Genomic DNA, 12,429 nt, shown 5'->3' on the forward strand with positions numbered 1-12,429 from the left:
TGCAGCAGTGCTGAATATCTTTAAATTTCTGAGTGTCTGCTGTGAGCACAGATAGGCTGAGAGCAGAATACCCTAGGAACCTTGGAGGAAGTCAAGACAGAAGCTTCAACCCTGAAGTGCAGGACTGCTCACCTGGTATCATCACCAGCGGCATGTGTCTACAAAAATCTGTAGGTGACCAGTGTGTTGGAACTTTCAAGACTATGATAAGTTTCCTCAGAAAATCCACAAGGACAAATTCTGAATAAAAAAAAGTGTATTTTTCAAGTATATGTAGTAATTTAATTTCCATAAGTATAGATACCAACCAAGTCATTCATTTTTGTGAGCAAGTAATTTGAACAAAAATATTCTGTGGACCAGTCAGAAGTGGCTCTTTTTCTCAGGTGTTATATAGAAAGCAACTTCTGCCATCCCCAAAAGCTATAGTTTTTGTGGGGTTTGCTGCTTTTTCTCTTTAGAAGATGAAAATTTAAATATGCATATCATCACTATAAGGCTTAAGTTTAAATATGCTCTAAAACCAAGCCTTGCTCCAGGCCAGCCATTCAGTGTCCTTTGTAAGCAAATCATCGACGGGGCTATATATCCATGCCTTCAATCCACGGCTTTCACACTTTCTTCATTGCTTTGCCAATCACCTGCTGACAGCTTGGGTCTACATAACTTCAGTTATTGTTTTGGGACAGACTTTTTCCTCTTTTTCAGCAAAATGGAGGCCAAGGCCCATACAAGTGAATGAGTATTTTTTCAGATGACAGAGTGCTCTGTGGACCAACGAAAAACAGACTGAGAATTATGAAACCGCAGTCTAGACTGAAGGAAAACAGACCTCTCTTTCACCAGTATTTGAAGTTCACCTTGTAACTGAACTTGCTGAAGTGATGTCTTCAAGTCTTCATCCCCTATGGACACGCACTAGGACCGTGAGGCTCTCAAGCAAGAAGAGCAAGCATGTGTGATGGGATAGGCTAGTCTAAGCACAGTATCATCTGCCAAGCAAACAGTGAGGGGGAGACCCAGGTAGGCACAGGCAAAGGGCTCGAGGAGACCACAGTGGTAAAGCATAGCATTATTTTGCTGCAGCTGTAGGCACCAAAAAACTACATGATGCCACTTCATTCCCCATCTGCGAAGCAGGGCAACCCTACCTCTCTACCTCACAGGGGACTGGTTGTGACAACAAACATACTAAAACATTGAACTAATGGAGACTTTTGAGTATCTTAAAAAGCATACAGACATCTCTACTATAGGACATGAGTTAAAACCTGTTTTTTCTTTTTAAGAACACTACTATTATAAAGGGAACCAGGAGGTTTGTTCTGCATCTACGACAGCTTCCCTTCTTGTTTGCAAAGCAAAACCTTCAGGCTAAACTGGAGGAATATCCCTCACGTCAGCTGCTTTTCCATTGCTTCAGCCCCTGTGGCTAAAGAAGATGGGTCTCACCGCTAAAGCATTAAAACACAGTATAGAGGGTAATATGAAGAGGAGAGGAAGAGGTTCTGACAAGCACCGTATTCAAGATCTGTCAAGGCATGATGTCTAAACATTTACAATTTTTCTAAGCCTCTTCTTTTAAAAACTGAAATTTTAAAGGTTTTTTTTCCTCATTTAAAACAAACTAAGAAACGTGAAACCAAAGTGTATTGAGATCCAGTTAAAACTACAACAGCAGAAAATAATTTTGAAGACAAATCTCAAGCATAATACTTAGTGCCAAAGCATTAAAGAAAGTTCTACCATTCAAACAAGTGAGGCCCACTCTTGTACACCTAGACTCCAAGCCTGCCAAAGAGCCAAGCCAGCTTTAACAGATAAAGAGAGAATATTTTCTTCTTTCAGCTTAGTCAATTAGTTCATTACAATGACTAGTTTACCCAAAGTTGGAAAATGCTTCGGAGTCGCAGAAACAGGAAGCTTGTTTTCTTCCTCCAGTCAACCAAAATGAGGGGTGAGGGAGCAAATAATAGTAGATGAACATGACAGAAAACAGTCAGTGTGATAAAAAAAATAGTATTTCACGTGCTTAATAAAAAGCTTGTTACTTATTACGTAATATTACTTCAAAATGTATCAGATACTTCCATTTCATGTACAAAAATAAAACCTTTTTTTTTTTTACAACTACTTTTAATGCTCAGGGTTTTGATGTAGGAGACTGCACTTGTAATTACATTTCACTGCAAAGCCAAGTGTAGTCTATCATAAACAGCATGTAAAAGTAAAAAAAAACCAACCAAACAAAAAACAATCATCCAGCAAAGAAAGTAATTCATTATTTTCCAAAATAAAAACCTAACTAAATCTGTATGAGGCTATGCAGTTACTTAAATAGATATCTGTGGACATTGTACATATTAGCAGAAAGGAAAACTAAATTTAGATTACAGGCCATATTTAGCTGCATATTAATACATTTTAGTGGCTATCTAACACCGCGAATCACTCTCTCTTTAGGAAAAATAACTAAAAAGTACACATACAAAACAATATCAGAATTGATTTTGTATAGTCATTCCTCTGTTTGCCATCAAAAAAAACAAACTTCACTGTCAAAGCGTGATGCAAGGTCTGTACAAATGACAGTATTTCTTAGCAAGTGAGACACTTCAGTGTCTCAACACTTGGCCAGGCAGTGAAAGCAGCAACTCTTATGTCCACTGCTACAAGCTCCAGTTGGGACATCATTTGTCACATATGTGAAAAGGAGTTAATGCTTTTTATACATTTCATGTGAGTGATAATGGGAACTGGGAGACCTTTGGAAAAGCACAGGTAACCCACACTTGGCTCCCAGAAGCAAACAATGTCTTTTCCCCATAACCAGAAAACTTCTCTTTTTCAAATGCTGATCTGTAATTCCCATTCCACGTATTCCCTGAAGGGGTTTCCCTCTTTCATTTCAATCTGGGTAAATAAAGCAGCAAAGCCAATCTCTTGCTAGTAATCTCTAGCCCTAGCAATCCTGACTTCACAAGTCTCTGAGTCACAGACAAATTCTTCCTCAGGTCTCTTCCCATTAAGAATTAACTAGTCCTTCTTGAAATCAAGACTGCTGGCACTGAGACTTAGGAAACAATTCAGAAGAGATGAGCATTTAAGACCATCCTTCCAGGGTGCAAAATTTTACATCAGAGCATCTGAATGCCTATACATCATCAGAGCAAGGCTATCTTGCCTGCAATCTGACTCCCAAAAGAAAAGAAGTCTCTGTTTCAGGAATGGCTTACCAAACAGAAAAAACAATCTTTCCCCTGAAAAAAGCTTTCCCCCCATACAGGCTGTTAATCTTAATATCATCCTCATATTCCTCTACCCTCTTTTTCAAATCCATTTGTACTTTTAGCCTTCATACTATCCTACAGCACTGAGTTCCCAAACTTAACACAGATGGAATAAGTACTTGTTTTAATCTTCCTGGCTAGTAATTTCATTGCCTCCTCTAGTTTTGTACTGTCAGAAATTGCTCTCCGTACTACACTGTTGTGCAGTTTCAGAGATTTATATTATACCTCCCTCAGCAGTCTCCAACCCAAAAAGTACTTGGCAATACAGCTTCTCTTCCTGTGGAAGTTTCCCCAGGCAACTTCACTACTCACTTCTGTGTCTTTTTCAGTGCCACTGCAAACCAGCCTAGTTGTCAGAAGAGCATGCCATCATCGGAACTAATTCACAGCACAGATTCAAACTTCAATATACAGATAATTTCTAGTTTACTGCCTGCTGCTTTCCCACTATGGTTTTATTTGCTCATTTCACCCCAGATTGAAAACTGAATTCAGTAGTCTCTTGTATTCACTAACCAAACCATTTCCAAAAATATGAACCCAGATGCCAGACCAGTTCTGCGAGCTCAAAGAGACCTCACTGTATTTGTTAAGCAGAAAAGCCTTAAAGAGTACCTCACTCAAAACTACCAAGAAAAAAAAAACCCAAACCCTGCAATTTCTACCTACTTCTCCAAGCCTGCAGCCACTGCCTGTCAACATGGTTCAGTTGGCTGTACTAATTGGCACTGTATACACTATCAATTCACTCTTCTTACTTTGAGGTTGTAATTTGTCCCTGTTGGGAGGTAATAAAAGTCAGCACATGGTCAGTCATGGATGGCTCTGGTGACTCAGCTGGTGTGAGGCAGTTTGTTAGGACACTATCGCCAGTGTATTTGAGCTCAGTGTTTAGTGTGCAATGTGTGATACATATCCCAAGCCACATGCCATGAAATATTTTACAACCCATAACCTTCTCCTGGAAGCTGCTCCCACAGTCTCCCCATTTGCTCAAGCCATAAGACAGTGACACAACCACTCAATCTGCCAACTGAGAAGTATCTTTTTTACCCATCAGCACTCCTGTTCCTGCAACTTGGTGCACTTCCCGGCACCCTTAGCAGCATCCTCATCCCTCTGTAAAAACAGTTCAGCCCTTCATTTCCTCATCCCCAAGGAGATGGCAGGTCTGTCACTGAGTTGGGCATCCATGGGCATGGCATGGGCATCTATGCCAGGTGGGCATCCAGTACCTACATGTGCCTACACCAGGTTGCCCAACCCAGCACAGTGGTGCTCTAAACTGGAGGGAGTTGTTCCTCTGGAGCTGGAATGATGCTGCTGGGACCACAGCCACCACAGTAGAAAGGCAGTGACACAGCTAACAACTGCCCATCAGCACTACCTCGACTGCTCTGCAGGCTTCAAGTTGCAACCAGCCTTGCAGTGGCGCCCACTGGAAATATCCAAACAGCTTCTCACAGATGTGGCAAGGGAGGACCCATCTATCGAGGAATATTTTTTCTGATAGCCTCCAGTGAGACTCACCCCAGAATCTGAAGTTCCTCACACCCTACTACCTCGAACCTGGGCAGGTGTGACAATGCTTGACTTTGCTCATGTTTTAAAGCACATCACAGGTAGGAAGATGAGAACTACTCATTTAAGTGGGAATATGGTGAAACAACAACCTCCAGTCTTAACCCACCAGAACTAAAAAGGATTGGTTGTCATGGTGGGAATCACAGTAGAGACCTTAAAGGAGCTCCCAGAAAGTGGGAAGGAGCTCCCCAGCATCGCTGTAATGCTGGGTTCGCTTCATTTCACCTCCCAAGAACATCAGCAGAGCTTTACAGTGCTCCATCAATGATGGAAAGTACTTTTATGTGAAATCCTTTATAAGAAGAAAAGGAGAAAGATGAAAGGAAAATGCAGTTCACAGATACAGAATGCCTTGCTGTAGCCCTACTAATTGGATAAATCTGTCTCTGAATTCTATCTATAGTACTACTATCTCTGGCAGTTTTATTAGACATTTCATTTACCTGGTAGAACTACAAGCTCCTAAATTTTCATAGAATCTTATACCAATGTAAAAAAACATTCCTAATTTCTGTTAATAGATGTTTTGGAGGTTCCCACTGAAGACATAATGAAAAAATCACTTCACCCCTATTCAGCTGAAATTCAAACCATACAAAGAATTGCAACTTCTCCTGCATTTCATCAGTTTTAAGGATAATCCTGACTGGATGCCAGTTGGTTTTCTCCAGATTAAACTCTCAAAATAAATAATTTAAAATTTCTTGATCAGACTCTACTTGAGGTAGTTAGAAAAAGCCCAAATCAAAACCTACAAAAAAACCCAAGCAAAAACGCCCAAGAAATCACTCGTTTCTACTCACAATCACATTTAATGTTATTTTAAAATTAAACATCCAAACTCGGGATTTCATATTAGCCAATTGTTAATAGTTTAACATGTGAGGTCCAGTTGTCATATTCAAATTTTTTTTTGTGGAGTTGTACTAACATTTGGCTCTTGCAGTTACACCCATGTGCAAACATTCCATAGAACACCGACACACACACTGCAGTGAGAATCTCTTTCATACCAATTTTCTCTCCAGTCTTAACTAGGAAATTATTTGCAAACTATAGAAGAACAACACAGAAGCAAAGACATTGCATGTGGTTTAACAAGGAATAACCTTTGGAAAATCATTCAGATGAAGAATCATTTATAGCTTTCCTTAACTGCTATACCCAGTTCACTTTGGAGCTCAGTAGCATTACGGAAGATGAGCAATACCATTATCAGTAAAAAGCTTAACTCTTTTCAAACTCCTTTATTTTGGCTGGAGTTTTCTGCATTTATTTTCCTTCCAGTAGTGCCATTTTTGTAAAAAAAAAGGTCTCTAATCTTGAGACCTATATGCTACTAAAGAAGCAGATAAAGAGAGTAGCTCTCTTCTGTGCTTTAACAAAACACTGCCTGAAGACAACTCCACAACATTAGAACCAATATGGTCTAAATTTGGCTTGGGTTGTAGACCTGAAAAATAACCCACACTTGCAGAAATCAATTGCCACAACTCCACTGTTAAAGGCACAGAAGTTCTGGTGGCCTATCTGGTCTCTTTGCTCAGGTTGAACCTGAGCATATACCTGGAACTTGGTTTGGCTTTTTCATGAATGCCTAGAGGAACATCCTACCCATGGGCTGTTCTAGGTGGTCTGCTTCCTTCAGGAGGCACGGGGACACTTTGCATCCTAAAAATAGTGTTCTTGTGACAATGCTAGCAGTTGACCATCATCCACTGTCTTTACCAGGGGGTCCTCCCTTGTCAGATGCTGAAGCTGTATTTGATCTAATAGGAAGTGATGCCCTCCTACCACCAGGAAAGAATAACACCTGGGACAACTGAGTATGCAACCTCCTCTGCATTCAGCTTCAGGGAGCCCTGGGAAGGGCTGTGGTCAGGGCAAGGTGGTGGGGATAGCTCTAGCAGCCACATCTGGCTACCATCCCTTCCAGGTGTTCCTGTCCTGGACCAGGAACAGGATTGTGGCAGAACAGCTATGCCTGCAACATATGCCAGCCTCTCTGAAAGCCACCTTCAATGCAGGCTGCAGGCACAGAAATGCCAGCTTACCCACGTATGGCTGATCCAAACATGAGGACACAGTGAAGCCATAAGATCTTGCTCTCTCTGACTGCTCAGTGGAGGTAGGTGGTCCACACCAAAAAAGCCAACAGACAACCAGCCACCACCACTCCCCTGCTCCCAAATGCTGTGTGAACTAAAAAGCCGGGAACAAATGGATCACTCTATCATTGATTTCTCTAATAAAGACAATATGTTTCCATGCTGCATTACAAGTGCTAAGTCTTGCCACTGCCCTGCATAGGTAAGTTCATTATTATTTTGTGCTTGTTTCACAGATACAGCAAAAGCGATCATTTTCAGAAGCCCTGGATTTTGAGTTGCTGGTTCTTCGGGGATGCCCTGTTCAAGGTAGTGAACTACAAATATTCCACAACAAGCACATGCAAAAAAACCCAATCACAAATTATCCAATTTTTGGACTGTAGGTCAGAACTACATGACTGGCTAAAAACACAGGCTGCCTTAGGGAGAGCCCTTTGCCACAGTAAGCACTTTATTAGGAAAGCTTTAGTCAGAAGACTTCAGAAGACACATATTCAAGAACCCAGATAACTTTTCTAAAAGGCAGAAGCGTCACTTATGTGTAGCTATACAAGATTTCATCTCCTGCTTATCATCATTTCTGTCAGCAGAGCACCACTTAGCCACCTCCCTCCAAAAGACACTTTGGGATGCATGGTGCAATAAGCGTATAAATTATCATTAAAGTATACTCTGTTTCATTGGGGCATTTCAGATTCAAGATGCTGTTTTAATGGGTTGTCTCTCAGGAAACCGCCCTCACCTGCAGTGACACATTGAATACTAAAGACTGGCGTTTAATTGGCGCAGTGCTAGTAAAATTTTGCTTCAGAGGGATTCAATTTAGGTGGTCCCAAGAAATTAAGTGATTTATCAGGTGTTAAATAGTATGTACTTCTAAACTCTGGTCTTCTACCATGCAATCCTACACCCACTGAACTTAATGAGTTTTGCCATTGACAGTACCAGAAGGATCCTCCTCCTAGTAAACAAGTTAACTAGTAAACATTAAGGCATATACTCTGCACTAACAGCCTTGGCTAAGGGTAACAGGATTCTGGCTGTGTGATGCTGAACAGTCCTTCATCATGGGAAGTCTTCAGTGGGAGAGGGCTCCTTGCAAAAACAGCATCAATGAAGTACTAGGAGACATAACCCATCAGCTAAAAATTAAGTAAATCTGGAGAAGCCAGCTAAGATTGAAAGCTCAGACACTGCTGATTGTTTGCCCTTTGGCTTTTCTGTTTTTCCTCTCTCTTATTTTAAACGATTACAAAGTACATCCTCCAATCCAAAATGAGCACCCATGAGACAAGTCCTGGAGCTACAGGTTTACTGTACTGACTTCTGCAGCCACCACATACAGGTCAACACAAGAGAAAGTGCCTATATCCCCCAGCGTGCATCTAGAAAAAAATCTCCACTGAAACCAGTTGTGAAATCTGAATCGCAGTAAGGCTCTGTGCCTTCACTGCTGCCCACAGAAAGCACTCTCAGCTCAAACATCAGCCAGGTGGCACACAAGGGAGCCTGGGCTCAGAGAAGCCCTGGTCTGGGAGACCTGAAGCAGCTGATCTCCCCCCATATCCCCAGTTTCAGGTTCCCTTCGACTCCACACTTGTGCCAGCACAACTGTTTGTATAGTCACATGGTAAATCAAACAAAACAACTCATATCTATAAAAAGGAAAATAAACTGTGCTCTTTGGGACCCTTCCATTTACCTACTGAATTTTGAGTCTCTGCATAACACCACGTCTATATTCTCAAGGTATAATAATTTCAGGCAAAAAATAAGGAGATCTTGATAATTACAAAGCTCCAGGTGAGGTTTTAAACAGAATTTACCATCAACTGGACCTTAACCACAAAAATCATCAACTGTGTCTAAACTCCTAATCCTGTCTCCTGTTGAGCATTCGCTCTCATGTAAGCCTTTGCAAAATGTTTACACTCTCCTAGTGCCTCAGTTCTCCCATCTGTGGGAGGAGAGGTGAGGCCAAAAGGATCACTTGCCAGTACTGTAATGAGTGTCAACATTGTGGTAGTGTTTACAATAATATAATCAGTTAACTACTATGGCTCAGGATCAGAGGAACAGGTTTGCTACCAACACAGATATTCTAACAACTGAGGAAAAAAAGGTGTCTGAATATGACAACCATACCAAACACCCCTTCCCAACCCACCGCAGAGTCAAAGCTTCAGACCCTCTCAGACTGGAGACCAACACAACCCCAAAGCCTACCAATTCATGCAGAGAGTATACTGATGCCCTAAGCTATAGCAAACACTTCATTCTCATCTCTGACCCCCAAGGTTTTATTTTTTAAACCCCAGTGATAACTTCTCTCTGCAGCTTTAGACTCTACACACACACTTAACTTTGGTGCTACAACAGCACAGTGGGACTGCTTGCCATCCACCAGGCAAGCACACATCCAAGTGTTGGCAAGGTCTGGATATTAGCATTGTATTTTTCATTTCTCAGAGGAGGAGTCAGTAAGCAGCTGGGGTATAAGCAAAGCACTAGCCTTAACTCTTTGCTGAAGCTTTCCATGGTTCATCACCACGGGTATTATGGCATCTACTGTGTGCACCCTTGTCCCACACCCAAGGAGGAAGAGGAGAAAAAAACCAAGCAGAAGAACAACAAAACAACACATTCACCAGCATTACTGCTTCCAGTTCACAGGCTCCTAATGAAACTTCCTGACACCCTTGTAGCACAATACTTGCCTACTTTTCAGAACAACACAGCAGCTTAGCAGCAAAGTTGGGGTACAGTGGGGACCTTGCTCCTCTGCCTCAACATCAAGCTCCATGCCACCACCCAGACTGGAACACTGAAAAAACTATCAGTTGTACTCATATAATCACACTACCAGTTAAACAGCTCCTCTTAAATCCAGCTGCTGAGTACAATCACCTCGAACACTGCTTGGTTGAAAGAAGAGTCAAAAAAACAATGGTAGTTTGAAAAGCTGAAGTGAAAGTTACCCGGAATGGTTTGACTCGTGAAGAAAAGCTTTCATTTAAAGTTCACATTTCTGTCTGAAAAGTTGTACTTTCTGTATTTGAAATCATCAAAATAACCACCAGAGAAGCCAGTAACAGCAGTTTCTGTCCTCTGACAAGATAATTGGAAGGGTCTGCATGGAAACTGCACATAAACAAACTATACATTAAAAAATTAAAGTAAGTTCAGATCATAACATTTAGAATTAGTCAATTAAAAAAAAAATCAGTTTTCCAATGTCTGCCTAAATGTAATGAAAATTTGGCATTTATTCATTACAAGACTGAAGTAGAAGTCTGCTTGTATCTACCTTGCTCCTGCTAGGTAGCTGATTCCTTACAGTATGATTCTATAATGCACCTTACTGCTGCTAGGGAAGAACCAGCTTTACAGTTCCTGAAATCAACAGTAGAATTTCTCCTGACTTCAGTAAGAGCAGAAGTAAGCCTTGCATTTTCAAAATGACACAGTGAAAAAACAAGGAAATACAACTAATACGACACTACTTTTTCATGACATTCATTTACGTTCTTCTGTCCAGAGAACACATCCTACCTTCCCATAGGGTTTATTAAAAAGAAAAAAAGACAAGCAGTAGTTATATTTCATTTTATATATATAGGAATTCAATGAGTCAGTTGCACACGTTTTGCCTGCATTAGCATTTCACCAATACTGTAACGCGCATACAATACCCCATTATCCAATTTGTCTGTCTGTGCTATGAAAAGTCAAACTAGACTCTAAGCCACGAGACTTCACGGGATACAGGCCTGACTGCATTTAACTCAGCAAGAGAAAATACACCCAGAAGCTTTCAAATTGTGTTCATACTGTATAGAACGCAAGACTCCCCCAAACACACACGGGACAAGCAAACAAAAGAACATCATGCTGAATAAGTGTTTATTCTAGGCTCTTCCCCTTAAGAGAGAGTCTGGAAATCACCTCTTCCTTCCAGAGTGGGGGAGACAACCACGAAAGATCTCTTACTCGGGCAGAATTAGTCAGGAGCAGAAGGTAGACTCCTGGCTTGCAATAAGGCAAAGTGTCTCCTAAACAAAACACAGAAATGAGGGGCAAGGGAGAGAGGAAAGCACTGTTTCTAATGGGCTGCTAGATAGGAAGGGTCTGGACAAAAATGGAAACTCAATTTTGCTTCCATTGTCTCAGCTTCATGCTACCTCCACTTTAAACAAGAAACTTCACGGGTTTTCCTTTTCAACTGGCCAAGGTATGGAGAAACACATTCCTCAGTCCCTGGTAGAGAGGGTCGGGCTGCGCAGTCCTAGCTCCCCTACCTGCCGGCCGGCAAGCGATGCCAGTAATTGCAGCGCCTAAAAATAAAACATACTAATGCGGATATTAAAAAAAAAAAAAAAAAAAAGAGCCCTACAACCCACTGCTGGTGGAAGCAGCAGCGGCTGCATCTCCCGGACGGCAGAAAACTTTCTACGAAGTTGCTGGCGGGAACGGTGGGGTACTGGCCCCGGGGGAGGCCGGGCCGGGCTCTGGGGCTCCCTTTAAAGCTCCCTGCCGTGAAGAACCACGCCACCACCAAACCCGGGTCGCGGCTGCCGTGTCCCCTAGGGCTGCGCAGGGCGCTGACAGCCGCCGGGAGCCCCGTTCCCCCGCCCGCGGCGGGAGCCAGCGCGGGGAGCGCCCCGCTCCGCGCTGCCGCACCCCGCGAACGCGCTGGGGGGCACGACCTCCCGGGACCGCACTTCGCGCGGCGTAAAACGGGAGAGAGAGGAAAACAGTTATTTTCATCAAAATAACCCTGGGCAAAATACAGCGAAATCCACCGCCCTGAGGCGCCCGCGGGCGCAACCCGCGCTGACAGGGGCCGGACAGAGGGACGGGGCTTTACCTTGATGCAACACTGAGCAGAAGCGTCGGACATCTCTCAGGAGGGACTCTGCGGAGCCTGGCGGGGCAGGCGCAGACGGGCAGACGGGAAGTTCTCGGGCTTTCCCCACTTTACGCTCCTCTCCCGGCCCGGCGGCGCGGCCCCACCCGGCCCGGCCCCTCAAGGGGAAGTTACCGCCGGCAGCGCGGCCGGGGGCGGGCGCGGCGCTGCCGGGGCTGGGGGGGTCACCCCGCCGGTTCCCGGTGCCGGGTCCGCTCCTCGATCCGCCGCCGCCGCCCCCCCCCCCCCCCTCCCCGCACGCCGACGGCTCCGCGCGCGCCTGCCCTGCGCGCTCTCTGCCCGCGCGGCTCCGCGTGAGAGGCGATGTGCACGCGCGGGCGGGGGGGAAGAGGGAGGGGGCGCGGAAGGTGGGGGAGGGCGCGGCCCCGATCCCCGCCGGTGTTTTCCTTCCTGGAAAAGAGAGAAACCGAAAGACGGCAGCGGGGGCCGGGCCGGGCGGAGCATTACGCCCCGCCCCGCGCCACCGCTCATTGATCCGGAGTTTCAGGGCCGAAACTGACGTGGGTTCCCGGCA

The 12,429-nt window shown here is 43.9% G+C and overlaps 1 protein-coding gene across 2 annotated transcripts in view; it reads right to left on the reverse strand.

Annotated features, from left to right (window-relative positions):
* ETV6 (ETS variant 6) overlaps positions 1 to 12,080 on the reverse strand; it is a 129,066-nt gene extending 116,986 nt beyond the window's left edge. The window contains exon 1 of one of the 2 annotated variants that reach the window (XM_027666280.1): positions 11,856 to 12,080. In XM_027666280.1, coding sequence (XP_027522081.1) covers positions 11,856 to 11,888 — 33 coding nt within the window. In that variant the 5' untranslated portion in view covers positions 11,889 to 12,080. The remainder of the gene's footprint in view (positions 1 to 11,855) is intronic. The other variant, XM_027666279.1, reaches the window with a different exon arrangement.
* Between the last annotated feature and the right edge of the window lie 349 nt (positions 12,081 to 12,429).

This window comes from Corapipo altera, unplaced genomic scaffold (assembly GCF_003945725.1).
Source record: "Corapipo altera isolate COAL_440 unplaced genomic scaffold, ASM394572v1 317, whole genome shotgun sequence".
Classification (NCBI taxonomy): Eukaryota; Metazoa; Chordata; class Aves; order Passeriformes; family Pipridae; genus Corapipo; species Corapipo altera.